This window comes from Suncus etruscus, chromosome X (assembly GCF_024139225.1).
Source record: "Suncus etruscus isolate mSunEtr1 chromosome X, mSunEtr1.pri.cur, whole genome shotgun sequence".
NCBI classification, from domain to species: Eukaryota; Metazoa; Chordata; class Mammalia; order Eulipotyphla; family Soricidae; genus Suncus; species Suncus etruscus.
In genome coordinates this window covers 66391573-66410222 of record NC_064868.1, presented here as the reverse complement: position 1 = coordinate 66410222, position 18650 = coordinate 66391573, and the positions used below count along the sequence as shown (strand labels likewise).

The 18650-nt window shown below is 33.3% G+C and overlaps 1 protein-coding gene across 1 annotated transcript in view; it reads right to left on the bottom strand.

The window, feature by feature from the left end:
- BRWD3 (bromodomain and WD repeat domain containing 3) overlaps window positions 1-18650 on the bottom strand; it is a 182680-nt gene that overhangs the window by 29690 nt on the left and 134340 nt on the right. Inside the window, exons 24-31 of the mRNA XM_049766589.1 lie at window positions 16298-16411; window positions 13494-13601; window positions 6191-6315; window positions 4694-4776; window positions 3555-3666; window positions 1295-1356; window positions 1042-1197; window positions 285-405 (exon numbers count right to left, since the gene is read on the bottom strand). Of these exons, the coding sequence (XP_049622546.1) occupies window positions 285-405; window positions 1042-1197; window positions 1295-1356; window positions 3555-3666; window positions 4694-4776; window positions 6191-6315; window positions 13494-13601; window positions 16298-16411 (881 nt within the window). The remainder of the gene's footprint in view (window positions 1-284; window positions 406-1041; window positions 1198-1294; window positions 1357-3554; window positions 3667-4693; window positions 4777-6190; window positions 6316-13493; window positions 13602-16297; window positions 16412-18650) is intronic.

Below are 18650 nucleotides of genomic sequence, written 5' to 3'. Positions count from 1 at the left end.
TCCAACTCTCTATAGCACCTAATCATGATAAATCAACAAACCACTTAACTAGTTTTACTTCATACATTGCATAACCTAATTAACGTTTTCTCCCTTCCTTTCCTCTCACTATCTTGGAAGACTAAAAACCTAGTGAATGAAGGAAAATTACAATTTCAACTTTTAGAAGAAAATTTTTGAGTAGCTATTTTACACTATGAAATCACAGATCTCAGTGTATCATTATGCAAACAAAGTAAAAGATCTAAAGCTATAAATTTTATTGTTAATGATAAAAATCAAACCTGTAAAAGCGGTTTTCCAGTCTCTGCCTGATGGTGTTGAGGTCAGTTGGATATGCAACAACAGTACAATATAAAGGATAGGCACTCAGATCCACTGGAACAGCAAATGGGCTGGCAAAATCTACAATATTATCAACATCAAGAGGAAATTATAAAGGACATTTTATGCTAACAAATTAAATCTCACATAATATGAAGAGAGGGCAATATTCCACATTTCTAAAATGGTGACAGAATTATACAAATATTAGATGGAATACTGCTTTTGTGTTAATTTTACTTATGCATAATATTTATGAAACATGAAACATGCATGATACATTGGGACATGTATCAACAGCAGACAAAATTAAAGGAAAACTTTTTTTAAATTTTGGATTTATGTCTTCTAGATAAAAGTCAAATTTCTTAAAAGATCTTTTAGAAAGGCATCTAGGTATGTGAACAAAATGTTACTCACCTCATTGTTTGTATCAAGGAACCCAAAGTGAGGTTCATGTAATAGCTAAAGAGCCAAATTATCTCAAAAATATAAATATATCTCTATGCCAACTTTATTATTTAACACTCTCCAAAAGTTTAAAAAAACAGTCTTTACTTTAGCCAAGCATATATAAACGTTAATATTAAAATTATAATCACTATATTTCAGCTTAAATGTGTACAGTAAAAATGCACTTCCTTTTATAGAAGATAATATTCTGATTTTCCAACCCTCCACCCTCCATATCATGCTCCTTATATTCTTTTACCATACCCAGGGAAAGAAGGTGGTTAATGCCCTGAATGACCCTTTCACATTCCTCATCTCTGGAATGAACCCCCCATTCTCCTTCCTGGGGTTTGTATAGTAAAGCTGTCAGTTCACCCTGGGACACAGGGACTCCAGCACCAACTTCATCTGGAAAAGCAGCTATATATAAGATGAAAAATAAAAAAATAATTAGTTTCAAATATCATACTAGTGCCTTTTACTTTTAGAAAAAATTCAATTTAAAATGCATATTTACTTCCTTCCGGAATTGGCTCCATATCCCAAGGGCTCATATTTTCTCTTTCATTATTGTCCCAGCTATTAAAAAAATAAAAATCAAACTCATAAGATAAATATTTATGTGCTAGCATACTCTATATGACTTCTAGGGGGGTAAAATTCTCAAACAGCATAAATAAAATATACTTTTTCCTTAAAGCATAAATATTCTTACATGAAGATAATGGATATCTAAGAGTAAAACATGCTCCATGGGTCAGAAAATTAGAGTGCATTACATTTACTCATATATTTTAATTAATATTTAAAAATATTCAAATTCAGATTACAGAGATAGCACAGTAAGCAAAGTGCTTATCTTGCATGTGCCCAACCTAATTTTAATCCCTGCAAACCCATATGATCCACTGAGTCTCACCAGAAGTGATGCTGAGTTCAGAGTTAGGGGTAATAAACCCTGAGTACTGCCAGATGTGCCCCAAATCCTTCCAAAATGTAAATAAAATTTGTAATCAAGGATATATGAAATAAAAATGTATCTGGGGAAATTTCAATCAAATTAAAATAACTTATTTTATAGTTGACTTATTTTTGTGAGATAACACAGAATAATAAATGTGATTACACCACTAAAGTTTTATTATTCCTCTTTGGTTTGTAATATGGAGATACATTTTTACACAATCTTTGTAAAATGATAATTTCCTCCATTAATTTTGGGAAGAGGCTTCATTGAGGAATCATAGGAAACTTATAGCTCTAGGATATTGTGAGAAAGCAAATGCAGACCAATAGTAAATTCAAAAATATTGTAGTTACATCTAACTAGGACTTATGACAGTAAATATAAGACAGGCATTAGTATTCAGTGGTTTTAGATATGTAATATTTACTTAAATACCAAATTAATTTCAGAATTCTCCATGAAATAGATTTACTGAGTTTTATATTGTATCTCCAATGTACACAAGAGGTACATGTCAGTATGGACATTCCTCAAAGAGCTAGAAATGGAGCTTCCATATGATTCAGGAATACCACTCCAAGGGATATACCCTCAGGAACACACAAAAAAAGTATGAAAATGCCTTCTGCACTCCTAAGCTCATCACAGCACTATTAACAAAAGACAGAATATGGAAACAACTCAGGTGCCCTACAATAGATGAGTGGCTAAAAAAACTGTAATATATCTACATAATGAAATACTATGCAGCCATTAGAAAAATGAAGTTATGAAATTTGCTTATACATGGATGGGTATGGAGATTATTATGCTGAGTGAAATTAGCCAAAGGTAAGGGATAGACATAGAATAATCTCATTAACATGTGGTATATAAGAAAAAAGAGATAATATGGTAACAATATCCAGTGACAGTAGAATTAAGGGTCAGGAGGTCCAGCCCAGGGTAAGGAGCTCACCACAAAAGTGGTGAGTATAGTTAAAGTATAGAGTCTGCAAGGACAGTGATAGTTGGAACTGATTACTCTGAACAAGAAATCAGTGCTGAAAGGGGAGAAAATGACACACAGGATACCTCCACAGTGTTAAAAGGAGAGGAAGAGAGAGAAGCAGAGATAGAGAGAAGCAAATTACCTGCCCTAGAGACAGGTGGGGTGGAAACGGGGGACATCGGTGGCAGCAAGAGTGCACTGGTTAAGGGTGGTGTACACTGTATGAATAAAACCCAACAGTGAACAATTTTGTAACCATGGTGTTTAAATTAAGCAATTAATAAAAATACCAAGAAATCAGAGATATTGTGCTTAAATCATGTATAAAATATTTTACATAGTGTTTTATTGTATTTAAAGCACCATAAAACACAGTGAAACTCAACTGGCTGAAGTACATAGAGTACATACTGGAATCCCAGGTATAAATTCCAGGATGGCATGGTTCACCAAGAATAGTCAGGAATGACTCCTGTACATCAAACCAGGAATAATCCCTAGATGTTACTGCTTATGGTAGAAAAAAATGGAGAAAGAAATAATAATAAAATAAATTTGAAATATTTAAGAGAAAACAAATAGACATTAGGAAGATAAAAATAAATCTTTAGGTCCCGTGTTCTTTTAGCATTAATATTAAGTCAAATGGTTTATCGCTAAATTTCTTCTCTACAGGTAGTAAGATTACTACTTTACAAATACAGCTAAATTATAAGAGTAGTCAAATCAGATTAAAAAAGCATTATCCTCAATCATTTCCATAAAAATTCATATAGTTCTATTATAGACTATCAGAAATAAGACCATAAATATACTTACTGAACACTGTAACACTGGAAAGAGCTATCAGGATACTCTGGTTGAAAAGGCTGCTGGCTCTCCACAGTTCCAAACCACCAGGCATCATCTATTATACTGCGGAATCTATCACCTATGATTTTAGAAAATTTTAAAAGGGAATTTTGAGAATAACTGTTCCTATTCTAAATGAATATACTGTTGCTACACTATAATTATATAGAGGGATATTAACCTTATCAGAGGCTGCAATCTGAGTTTGACAAATTTATATTTAGTTCTCTTCAAGGACTTTGATTTCTAATCTTTCTCAAATAAATTATATATGTCGTCTTCTTTATTAAATGCTAGCTCATATAATTTAATTTTTATCATTTTCTTGGCCTTATCACTGGCTACCATACACTTTGTACTTTACAATTACTTTTGCTTTCTGCTTTTCATCTTAAAGAGTATCTTATAAGTTTTCTACATATAAATATGAAGAATTATAAAATCAAAGCACAGTCAACAAAAATGTTTCTCCATAGGATCACTAATTACAAACACATTATTTATTGTGAACTAGATACTATTTTCATTGCTTTTTATATGTTAATGCATTTATTGCATATACAGAACATATAGGTTCTAATACTACTAACATAATTTCCATTTCAATATAAAGTAAGGCACTTAGAAGCTAAGGGAAGAAAGGAAGAAAAGAGGAAGAGAAGAATAGTCAGAAGAATGGAAGAAAGAATGGAATGAGAGGAGAAAGGAAGGTAGAGGTAAGGGCCACATTCAACAAGAGTTTGAGTCCAAAAAGCAAAAACAATTTAAAAAAATTAAAAAAAGAGAAACAAAAAGAAAAAACAAACAAAAAAATAAGTTTAAGAGTCCGTGTCTAAAATATCTATTTTAAGACAATTAACAGTTGATGGTTTTCTCTGTAAATTAAGATTTGTATTTTAATATATTAGGTATTTTCAGAAGGCGTGATTATAGCTACAAATAATGTGGATAAAAATCACCAAAACATAACTGAAAGTTCAGTTAATATTATTATTTGGCTGAAAGTTGCATGCAACATCATATTACACTAGCTTTTATTCTATTTAAATCCAAGCTTAAAATAACTTTGCTTCAAATATAAAAATAAGTAAGAATACTTTTCTTACCAATCTGCCAATTCCTTTCTTTGGCTTCATTATAAAACTGATGTAATACAAGGAAATCAATGACATCTGGCATGTCATGATATCTATAAAGAAATAAAGCACATGGAAATAAATGAATATAATAACGTGACAATTATCATAAATCTACAGATACATGCTTATTGTGGAAGCATTAAGCTAAGTGCTGTAACTCTCAAGGTTCCCTATAAATGTCTTTATTCGAATTAAATGTCATTTACTGTGATCTCCTTAGGAGTGTCCTATCTACTGTTAGAGCATACTTAAAGATGTCAGTACATGTTCTTAATGCTTTTATAATAATATAATATAATATAATATAATATAATATAATATAATATAATATAATATAATATAATATAATATAATATAATATAATATAATATAATATAATATAATATAATATAACATAATATAATATAACATAATATAATATAATATAATATAATATAATTAATATGATATGATATGATATAATATAAAATATAATATAACATAACATAACACAACATAATACAATATAATAATATAATATAACATAATGTAATATAATAAATATAATATAATATAACATAACATAATATAATATAATATATAATGTAATATATTCTTAATTTAATATTAGATAATTTATTAAGTCTTTTAAAAGGAGGGCTGGAACGATAGCATAGCGGTAGGGTGTTTGCCTCACACAGGATGGACCCTGGTTCGGTTCCCAGCACTCTGAGCCTACCAGAAGCAATTTCTGAGCACAGAGCCAGGAGTAATCCCTGAGCACTGCTGGGTGTGACCCAAAAAAACAAAAGAAAAAAATCTAAAAGAAGATGGAGGGATAGCACAACAGGTAGGGCATTTGCCTTGAACGTGGCTGACTCAGGTTCGATCTCCAGTATCCCATACAATCCTCCGAGCACTGCCAGGAGTAATTCCTGAGTGCAGAGCCAGGAATATCCACTGAGTACTGCCAGGTGTGGGCCAAAAACAAACAAAAAAAGAATTTTAAAAGAATATGAATTAATGATCTTTCCTCCCCAGATTTCAAAGTTAAATTCAGGAAATATGACATTACCCTATTATTAACAGAAATGAAAACAATTATCATATTTTGTGTATATTAGTTACTGTAAAAGATTATTATTTCACAAATAATATTGAAGATATTAAAGTTTTAATTTTTCAGAATGTCATAAATTCAGAGAAAAATACTTTGCCTAAGAAGACACACACACAGAGCTCCAAATCAGGTCATTAATTTTTTGGGGTCACGTCAACCCTGCTTATGGATTACTCCTGTCTCTGTCCTCAGAGACCACTCCTGTTAGTGCTCACAAGACCATATAAGGTACCAAGAATCAAGCCCAGGTTGGCCGCAGGCAAGCCAAATGACGTACGCACTGCACTATCACTCTGGCTCAAGATCTAATAATTTTGTCATAGAAAAATTAAAAATAGATTAAAATACAAAAAATATCTACTCACTTTATGGAAAATGATTCTCCAGTCATTTTGCCTGAAATGGGGTCCAGAAATGCAAGCTTCAAGCAGCACAGTGTAGGTGGCCCAACCTCATATTTGATTCCTACAATCTTAACAAATTCTTGTTCCTATTTACATAAATATCAAGGAATTATTACTTTCAATATAAATAATTATCTAATATGCAAATCCCCTGATAGTTATATGAACAATTAAAAATCATTTGAACACCTACCAAATTGTATACTCTACTAATTGTTAAAGGTAGTATGAAACGGCTTTCAGTACAGGGCGCAATAGAAGATTTTTAAAATCACATACCTAAACATTTTCCTGATAGAATCAAATTTATTAAATCTGTAATACAAATTAGTCATATATATTTTCCTCCAAGGGGAGAGATTACTTTATCCTTTCCCATCAGACTGCATCACTCAGCATGATATTCTTTAGTTCCATACATATTACTAAAAAGTGCATGATTTTGTTCTTTCCTAGAGCTGCATAGAATTACATTGTGCATACGTATATCACAACTTGAACCATTTCTCTTAGTTGGATCTCTACATTATTTCTATATCTGGGCTATTGTACCAAATGCAGCGATGAACATAGGTATGCATATACCTGAGTGACTATTTTTGTGTTTTGGGAATAGATACCAATAAATGGTATTTTTGAATCATATGGTAGTTCTGGTTTTATTTTTTGATAGATCTCCATATTGTATTCCTTATATGCTGAACCAGATGACATTCTCACCAACAGTGGATGAAGGTTCCTTTCTTACCACAACCCTACCAACAATGGCTGTTTCTATACATTTAAGATACACAGCAACGAAGGTCTAAAGGCAACATAATGGAAGAACTCATCTATATTATTGAAATTGGAAATGAGGGAAGAAAGAAATGTCTTGGGACCATTAGGAGAGGGAAAGGATACACTACTGATAGGTGTGGCATTAGAATAATATGCATGAGAAACCATTATTAACAGCATTGTAAAGCATTCAGTAAAAATTCCTACAGGCAATTATTTTGTCTGGTTAAAAAACATTCTTATAGCATAAATAACATGCAGTGATACAGGTGAACACTGACTTATATGTTTTGGGAAAGAAACTACATTTTAAGCACATAGAATATTGTTATATACCTTTATACACCATTAGCCATAATTATCAGATATCAAAACTAAATTTCACTAGGTATAGTGATTTGCTTTAAGTTATATATTAGCATATATAAGATCTGAGCTTAAAATTTTCAGATCTTATACCAAATCTCAGGTCACTATACCACACATATATATGTGCATATATAGCCCACCACAATTTCTCAGAACCACAGATATAAGTTAAAATATAAGAGGGGTCAGAGAGATATACAGTGGGCAGGGAGCTTGCCTTGCATGTGGCCAACCCAGGTTTGATTCCCAGCACTCTATGTGGTCCCCTAAGCCCACCAGTAGAAATCCTGCCTGGATCCAAGAGAAACCTCTCAGCACTGCCAGGCATGGCCCAAAACAAAAAATAAGTAAATAAAAGGAAAAAAATGGGGGCCGGAGCAGTGACAGTGGTAGGGCATTTGCCTTGCATGCAGCTGACCTAGGACAGACTGCGGTTCGATCCCCCGGCGTCCCATATGGTCCCCAAAGCCAGGAGTGATTTTTGAGCACAGAGCCAGGAGTAACCCTGAGCGTAATCGGATGTGGCCCAAAAACCCAAAAAACTGAAGAAAAAGAAAAAAGAAAAAATTATCATAAAATTATCATTTATATGAGTGAGAATTTAATTTTGTGCTTTCAATTCAAATCCTCTGGTTTAGATATGAATTTGAGTTTAATACTATGATATTTTCATTACTATAATTTTGTAGTATAGTTTGAAGTCAGGGATTGTGAGGCATCCACTATTCTTTTTGGGGAGCAGGGGCACATCTGGCTGTGCTAAGGGATCACTCCTGACAGAGCTCAGCAGACCATATAAGGTGTCAGGGGGATCAAATCTGGGTGAGATGTGTTCAAGGTAAATGCCTTACTTTCTGTACCTACTTACTCTTCTTCTCTTCCAGAATGTCTATACTCTATACCATTTGGGGACTTCCACAGTTCCTTGTAAACTTCATTTATATCTATTCTATTTCTTTGAAGTATGTTGTGGGGATTTTGAGAGACACTGGTTTGAATCTACATAATGCTTAGTCTGTCAATAACAGACAGATAAATTTATAGTGTTATTCCCTCTATTAAACAGAATTGGATGTCTTTATTCCCTTTATCTTCTACCATTTCTATCAATAATGTCTTATAGGGTTGCTAAAATTGTAAAGAGGTTTAAGGTGCTTGCTTTCTATGCTGCTGACCTGTGTTTGATGCTTGGCACCACAATTGGTCCTCTGAGCAGCACAAAATATATTATCTGTGCACAAAGCCAGTAATAAACTTTGAGAATTAGCAGGTAGGGCCCAGCTCACAAAAATAAATGAATAAACAGAAATAATGACATAGATTTCAATGTAAAATTAAACTTCTTTTTAAAGTTTATTCCTCAGTTCTTAATTCTTTTAGATGAAACTACAAGAGAACTTTAAAATTCATTTTAATATATAAAATTACATAAATATAAATATTAATATATAAAATATTAATTAATATAAAATATATGAAAGTAACACATTTCTAATACTAAATATTATTATGCAAAGTTATTAACTCATTTATTAATTTGAACAGCTATATTTTGGCAGGATTTGTCCTCTGAAAATTACTTAGTTTCCAATTTGGTTACCTTTAATTCCTTAAACCATGGTTAAGGTTTCTGATATTATGTTGAGTAATAGTGATTGTTGAGAATGTTGAATAACATCAGTAAGTATGCTTGTTTATGTAAAGTCTTAGAGGAAAAGTATTTAATTTTTTACAGTGGACTATAAAGTTAGCAATGTGTTTGGTGCACATAATCTTAATGATGTTGAGGTAATTTGTGATAAACAAAGAACCAAGAAGCATCTATACCTCAAAGGAAACAGTGACCAGGATACAAAGAGTACACATGGAATGGGAGAAATTATTCACTCAATACCCATCTGATAAAAGGTTAATATCCAAAACATACAAGGGACTGGTAGAGATTACCAAGAAAAAAAACATCTGACCCCATCTAAAAATGGAAAGATGAAATTAACATATTTACTCAAAGGAGAAGCAATACAGATGCCCAAGAAATACATTAAAAATGTTCCACTTGGGGGGCGGCGAGGTGGCGCTAGAGGTAAGGTGTCTGCCTTGCAAGCGCTAGCCAAGGAAGGACTGCGGTTGGATCCCCCGGCGTCCCATATGGTTCCCCCAAGCCAGGGACAATTTCTGAGCGCTTAGCCAGGAGTAACCCCTGAGCATCAAATGGGTGTGGCCCGAAAAATACAAAAAATTTTTTTCTACTTCATTTTTTTTGGTTGGGGGGGGGCCGTACCCAGCAGTGCTCAGGGGTTACTCCTGGCTGTCTGCTCAGATATAGCTCCTGGCGGGCCGGAGAGATAGGATGGAGGTAAGCATGCAGAAGGTCATCGGTTCTAATCCCGGCGTCCCATATGGTGCCCGTGCCTGCCAGGAGCAATTTCTGAGCACGGAGCCAGAAAAAAACCCTGAGCACTGCCGGGTGTGACCCAAAAACCACACACACACACACACACACACACACACACACACACACACACACACACACACACAAAGAAATAGCTCCTGGCAGGCACGGGGGACCATATGGGACACCGGAATTTGAACCAACCACCTTTGGTCCTGGATCGGCTGCTTGCAAGGCAAACGCTGCTGTGCTATCTCTCTGGGCCCTCCACTTCATTAATCATCAGGGAAATGCAAATTAAAGTAACAATGAGATACCATCTCACAACACAGAGACTGGAACACATGACAAACAACAAGAACTATCAGTGCTGGCAAAGATGCAGGGAGAAAGGGACTTTCATTCACTTCTGGTGGGGATGTTAACTGGTACAGCCTTTGTGGAAAACAATATGGATATTCCTCAAAAAATTAGAAATTGAGCTTCCATATGACCTACAATACCACTCCTAGGAATATATACTAGCAGCCCCAAAACACCATGCTGAAAAGCCCTCTATTCCTATGTTCATTAATGCACTATTCACAATAGCCAGAATCTGGAAACAAACCATGTGCCTGAGAATAGATGAGTGCCTAAAGAAACAGTGGTACATTTACACAATGGAATACTACGCAGCTATTCAAAAAAGAAGTCATGAAATTTGCTTATACATGCATGGATATAAAAGGCATTATACTGAGAGAAATGAGGCAGAGAGAGAGATAGACATAGAATGATCTTCATCATATTTGGGACATTAAAAAAGATAGTATGTTAATAATAATCAGAGACAATAGAGACAAGGGCCAGAAGGACCAGTCCATGATAAGAAGCTTGCCTCAAATACCAAGGGACTGTATTTAGGGCAGAGAAGGGACCACTATGACAATGATTGTTTGAAATGATCATCTGGGTAATAACTGGGTGCTGAAAAGAGATAAAGTGATAGGCATGATACCCATCAGTAGTAATATTGCAAACCACAGTGTCTAAAGGGGAAATATAGAAAGAGAATGAGAGAGAGAGAGATAGAAAATATTTGCCCCAGATACAGGCTGGAGGGAGGCTGGGAGGGAAACTAGGGAAATTGGTGGCAGAAAATGTGCACTGGTGAAGGGTGTTGTACATTGTATGACTGCAAGTCATGAATAACTTTGCATCTGTGGAAAAAATACTATCATGAAAAACCTTGTAACCAGTTTTTAAATAAAGTAAAAAAAAATATTTAGAAAAGAACCAAGAGAAATTGAAAAAGTCTCTTCAACTGGTTAATTCAAAACAGATTAAAGAATTGGATGTTAGGGTTCAGTGATAATACAGGGGTAAAAGAAATGACTTACATGTGTTGACCCTAGTTGAATTCCCAGCACCACCTTCAGAATTGCCAGAATGGTAATCCCCATACTACACAACAGGGTCCAGTCCAGTAGTACCACATCCTCAGGCCTCAAAATCTGGCCCAGTTGGCAGAGAATCACTGGGAGAACAAACTGAGCCTCCAGAGCACTGCTTGGAGATCCCCAAAATTTAAAAGAAGTATGTATGTTATACATAAAACCATATAATACATTGAAGAAAACACTTCCCAAGCACTCCATGATGTTGTCTTCCACAACATAACAGGGAGGAATAAAATCCAACAAGGAGAAAATAGAAAACACTATTACATCAACAAAATACCTTCTTGCACAATGAAACAAAGTATCAAAATGAAAAAATTTCCATTGAACATGGAAATATTTACCTACACAAAACAATGGTCCACAAAATACATCAAAACAAATCAGCCTTGTCAACAAATGGGTAGAGCTATACTGATACTTTTTCAAAATAAAGGCACATAAAAATACCTATTAACTCATTAACAAGGAAATGTAAGTGAAAACAACAATGAGTATATCCTTACACCTGTGAAAGAGATCAAAAAAGCCCAAAATAAATAGTAGTAGTAATATATGGAGGGAAAGGGAAATACAGAGAGAAAAGGAACACTAATACACTGTTGGTAGGAATGTAAGTTGGTTCTTTCTTAAGGAAACACTATATAGAGATTCCTCAAACATTAAAAATGGTTCTATGGTACAATCCAGCTATTTTTACCTTTAAGCATCAATACAAAGAATACCAAATAACTTATTTGAAAACATATAATGCATACCTAGGTTGATTGCTGTGCTGTTAATAATACCCAAGATATAGAAATAAACTCAATGTGCCCCGTGGTCAAAATTGAGATACATATATACCTATGTATATATGTATGAATATATTGACACATAATGAAATATCACTGTTATGTGAAATGGAAATATTATCTTTTGTTTCAGTATAAATAAAAATTGGGGAATTAAGCTAAGCAAAACAAGTCAGAGGGAGAAAGACAAATATTGAATGATTTTAATCACATTTGAGATATAGTAAAGCAAAGCAACAGATAGAAAAAAAACTGAAGAGAAAAACAAACCAATGAATGAAGACTGAAAAACTATGGTTACCAGAAGGAAAGGTGGTGAGAATGGATTGAAAGGAAGAAGTGTAAACTGGTGGAAGGAACCAGTGATTGGTTGTGGTAGTCATGTGATAACGTATGCCTTTTGAAGAGGTGTGAAGTTGTATCCCTAAAACAAATACAGTTGTATAAGCAAATGTTAATTTAAAAAAGAAAGAAAAAAAAACTTAAAAAATGGCCAGATAACAACCATAAGAAAGAATTGAAAATACTATTTGTACTATTCACCTGTTGTATAATATACAGTGAAAGGAATAAGTACACAAAATGCAAGTTATAACCAACTGGTGGTCAATTTTACAAGCAAGGGCTGGCAAGTAAGCTTGTCACACATTGTGGCAAGTCTGACATAAATCAACAGAAATATATGTGAGTAGAGGCCTGTTTAAAATATGATAGTATAATGAAGTGATAATATATGGACCATAATATATTCCTGAACTATCTGCAAGCAGTCAATAATAGTGCAAGTAAAATACTATTTTAAAATTATAATTCATATTTGATACTTGATTTGTAGATTATATGTTGTATGGAAATTAAATTATATGATTTTTACAATAAAACAGCAACTCTGAACCTTCTTTTAGTTTCTGAACCACACCTGGCTGTGCTCAGGGCTTAATACAGATTCTGTGCTACAAGATCAGTCCTCGCGGTGTGTAGGGAATCATATGCAGTGGAAGGGATAGAACCCAGGCCAGATGCACAAAAGGCAAATACCTTACCCTCTTTGGCCCCAGTATTGAGAAGTTTTACAGATTTTCTTACATATCTACCAAATATTTGTCTTTTAAAATTATTACTAAAAATCATAGCAAGATTTGTAAAAGAAGGAAAATAAATGTTTTATTTATTTCCTTGATTAGAGAAAAGAAATTCTTAACTTTCACCTGTCTCACAAATAACTGAATATAGGTCACCTGATAAGGTACTACAGTCTCTTAAAATTTAACACAACTTTTTCTAGTGTGTAATTTTATACTGATAAAAATACACATTATCTCTTATATCCTTCCTGCTAACATATGTCAACCCTTCATTTACAACGCATACCTTTTTAGTCTCTTGCTATCCAAGTTAGAAAAACAAAAGAACATAGCACACAGAGACCTAATTAGAAATGATGGTATCTATTTTAATTATGTAGCTTATGAATGTGGCAAACTTACCCTGAGATCCATTTTGTTCCATGGTTGTTTTTGTAAATTAACACTGTATATTTTAGATTTCCTTACAGCCCTCACATAAGCCTCGTGTCCTTGCCTAAAATAGATAAGCTAAGACAAAGAAAATGAGCCGTTAAAAGCAGCATCCTATATAAAAAATATCTGAATTCTTGCATGTATTATTAAACTTTCTATAGCAGATTACAATTTTGAAAAATTACAATAAATATACTTCAAATAATGTTCATTTAGTATTTCTAATTATGTAGCCCTATATTAAAAACTGTATAATATAAACACTGCACATAATTCTCTCCTTGCTAGATTCTAGTGTCTGCAGAAGAAACAAGGACAAATGTACCAAAACTGGCCATATTTTATAGTACTGCATTTCAAATTGCAAGTGATATTCTATATATCAACTTTTTTTTTGTTTTGGGTCATACCCGACAACCCTCATGGGTTACTCTTAGCTCTGCACTTAGAAATCTCTCCTGGCAGGCACAGGGAACCATATGGGATGCCGTGATTCAAACCATTATCTGTCCTAAATTGGCTGCATGCAAGTGAAACGCCCGACAGCTGTGTTATCTCTCCGGCCCTATATCAATATTTTAATAATTATCTTACACATTTCATATTTATCCATTTATATGTATGTGTACATACATATCTAGTTAGCTTTAATATATTTATATGTAGGGATATATGTTTAATACTAAGTAGAGCAATTTTCAGAAAAGAAATATTTTCTTTTGTGAGAAGTAAAATAAGAATTCTAATATCTTAGAACATAAAGTAAGTATTAATAAGAAAACGTAATTTTAAGGGGGGATATTCAATCCTGTAGTTAATAAATATTAAATATACATATGGGCACAAGGCATTAAGTGTTATGCTAACATCACAAGAAAATATTTTCCTCCAGGATAGGAATAGGCATGTAGATGTCTATCACAGGTGAAAAGTTATATATATATATATATATATATATATATATATATATATATATATATATATATATATATAAGAAAAAGATCTTAGGTGGAAAACTAATGAGGAGGTGGAAACAAATAGAAAGTAGAGATAACATTCCTAGAAAAGCAGAAATTTGAGTTAAATCTTGAAGAATAAACATTTTGGAAGAATTTATCTATAAGTAGGGATATGTAGAAAAATAATAGACTTTCACGTTTAAAAGTAAACTGTCATTAAAATATGGGTTATATAAATGTATTTTTGAGAAAATAGAACGGGAATACAGTGGGTAACGATCTTGCATCGCATGCAACTGACCCAAGTTTTATTCCTGGAACCTTATATAGTCCCCCAATCTCAGCAGGATTGAATCCTGAGTGCAGAGGTAAGTGTAAGCTCCAAGAAAAACCAGGTATGATTCAAAAAACAAACAAACAAATAAATAAATAAAACACTGTCTTTATAAGTTCTTAAAAATATTCTTTTACTTAGTCCTCTGATTCACATACATCTTTACCAGCAACTGCTTAGTACATACAAGTCTTGATGATTCTAAGCATGTGCTAAATATGTGCTAAATAGGGGCTTGAATGATAGCATGATGGGTAGGACATTTGTCTTGTACATGGTTAATCTGAGTTTGATCCCTGGCACTTCAGATGGTACCCTGAGCCCACCAAGACGATTTCTAAATGTAGAGCCCAGAGTAACCTCTGAGCACCTCTGCGTGTGGTTCAAAATCAATAAATAAATAAGTAGATAAATAAATAGATTTACAAATTGATGCACATTTTGTTTTTTAAATACTTCTAAGATTAATTAGATACTATTCCTCTTCAACCTCAGTAAAGTGGAAAATAAATGTAAGAAATCATGATCTGAGATAGAACTCCATCCCTAAAGTTTGTTATGTTTTCTTTAACAAAAATGTTCAGCAGAATATATTCACTAATATCATCATACAAAATATACATTACCGAAAATTTCAACATCTAAAAGAACAAACTTATAAAATGCTTTAATAATATGAGTAATACATTATTCATAAGGTTATTCAGTAGCTATCTCTGGTACAAGTTATAACAGGTAAATCTAAGGCACAAAATATCTAAAATAAATAATTATAGAAATGTATGGAAGAATTTTTATTGGTTCTAACACTTTTAAGGTAATTACAAGATTGAGCTCCTTTCTTTTAATCTAATGACAATATTACTATAGTGTTAAATAGAAAAGCTATATCAAACTTTTAATCAAAGATGTTTAGTCAATATATCTAATTTAGAGCCTTTATATAGTATAAATCATTGCAATAATAAGAAAAAACTAACCAATTTTACCAAACTGAATTATAATCAGTTTTTGAATGAAAAATCATAAATATGGCTGTGCTATGCAATTATAAGGTCAGTAAAAAGGCATGACTGTTCATTACTATCTGTTAAAAGACATTTCCTGAATCACAGAAAGGAGCAATTATCATATACTACATTTTCTATTAGGCAAAACATGAACTTTTGTTTAAAAACATTATTAATTAGAGCGAAGATTCAAAATATAACTCATTTATTAAGTAATAACTTATATAAGAATAATGAACAAGTCAATTACTAAATCTGTGCTAATTGAGAATTTAGTATCTATGTCAGGCCCTACAAAAGATGTAAGACTATAAAGATTAGGTCAGTATTCAAAAATTAGAGTTTAGTAGAGCAGTTAAGATAGTGTACTTAGAATGATAATAGAATTGAGAATATAATTGTTATAAGACTGAGTAAAGTGAGTACTGCTGAGGTTCCAAGAGAAAGTTTGTGACAGATATAAATTACCTCATCACCCATCTGTGGGACAAATGGGGAGCGTCGTGGTATTGCATCCAAGATCCATTGAGGGGCAAACCATTCTTCACTGGGCTCACCTGCCATAGAAACCAGTCCTCCTTTCTAATGAGCAATAGCATGACAGATAACAGGTAGAGATTGTTAAAACGTCATAATAAAATCTAAAATCCACATTTTAAATAATTTCCATTATCAATAATTATGTTTCACTTTTATATTAATGAAACATTAAATAACACGTTGCTTAATTTTGCATGGTAGATAATGACATATACTATATATAAATAATATATAATCATACATATCATTCATGTTTTTAGAATACCACATAAATTCAAATACAATTTAACTTTTGCATATAAAAAGATAGGAGAAAAAACTTATATCAAAGATAGAAAATAAGAAGTTGTCAACAAAACTAGGAGTTGGTTCTTTAAAAGAGAAAACAAGATTGATAAACCCTTAGATAACCTAAGCAGAGAGAAAAGAAAAAACACAAATAGGATAAGATGACAGGGGAGAAATCATAACAGACAAGTCAGAAACTTTGATAAAATCCCAAGAGGTGGAGCTGGAGCAATATACAGCATGTAGGATGCTTGCTTTCCATGAGGCAGACTTGGGTTTGATCCCAAACATCCCATATCCCTGAATACCAAACTTTATAACCTAAAAGAAATGAATGAATTCTTAGAGCCCTAAAAGAGTAATGATAACACCAAGAAGAAACATATTCCCATCTGTTTATCTCTGCTTCCACTTGTTTGGAGAGTGCTGTTTCCTCCTTGAAGATGACTTTAGTCTCAATGTCAGGGAGTGTTTTACCTACGTGTTGTTCTATATACCTCATGGTTTCAGGTATGTATCAAGGTCTTTAATCCACTTAAATTTTACCTTAGTACATGGTGTTATCTGGGGACCTGAGTTTGCTTTTTTGCAAGTGGCTAACCAATTGTGCCAAAACCACTTGTTGAAGAGGCTTTCCTTGCTCCATTTAGAATTTCTTGTATGTCTGGGGAATATTTTCTGAGTACTCAAGTTATTCCATTGATCTAAGGGCCTGTCTTTATTCCAATACCATGTTTTTTTAATAACTATTGCTATGTAATACAATCTAAAGTTTGGGAAAATAATGCCTCCCATATTCCTTTTCCCAAGGATTGCTCTAGCTATTCGAGGGTGTTTATTGTTGCAAATAAATTTCAGAAGTGTTTGATCCATTTCATTGAAGAATGTCATGGGTACCTTTTTTTAAGATCTTAATTATTTTATTAATATCTTTATTTAAACATCTTGATTACAATTATGATTGTAGTTGGGTTTCAATCATATAAAGGACACCCCCCTTCACCAGTGCAACATTGCCATCACCAATGTCCCAAATTTCCCTCCTCCCCACTCCACCCCCACCTGTACTCGAGACAGGCTTTCTACTTCCCTCATTCATTCACATTGTTAGGATAGTTCTCAGTGTAGTTATTTCTCTAACTGCACTCACCACTCTTTGTGGTGAGCTTCATGTCATGAGCTGGACATTCCATCCCTCCTCTCTTTGTCTCTGAGGATCATTGCAAAAATACCTTTTATTTTTCTTTAAAACCCAGAGATGAGGGAGACTATTCTGTATCTAAATAAATAAATGCCCTCCATTGACCACCAGGACCACATTGTTTGACCTCCAGCCAGATGCGGTAATGCCCCGTCCCTTCTGCTAAGACCATATGGACAACCTAGCGACCTCTGGCTAGGTGTGACAATGCCACAATTAGTCAAAATAACAAATACCACAGATACAGATAGAATATTGAAAACAGCAAGATCAAAAAGGAAAATTACATTTAAAAGAGTATCCTTAAGATTTACAGCAGACCTGTCACAAGAAACTCTCAAGACAAGAAGGCAGTGGTGGGATATCATGAAAAAACTAAATGAAATGAATGCTTTCCCTAGCATACTGCACCCAGCAAAACTCACTTTCAGATTTGAAGGAAGTATACATGAATACATGAATAAATAACAGTTCAGAAACTTTACAAATTCAAAACCAGCTTTTAAAGAAAAACTGAAAGGTCTCCTTTAATACAAGACTGACAAACAGACACAACAAACTTCTACACAAATATGGTACTAAATCCCATGACAATTATCTCTCTCAACATCAGTGGACTTAATGCAACAGTTAAGAGATACAAAGTCGTTAAATGGATCAAAAGATGAATCCAACATTCTGCTGCCTACAAGTAACACACCTGAATAGTCAGAACAAACAGACTCAAAATCAAAGGCTGGAGGAAAATCATCCAAGCAAACAACACCTTAAAAAGCTGGAGTGGCCATATTA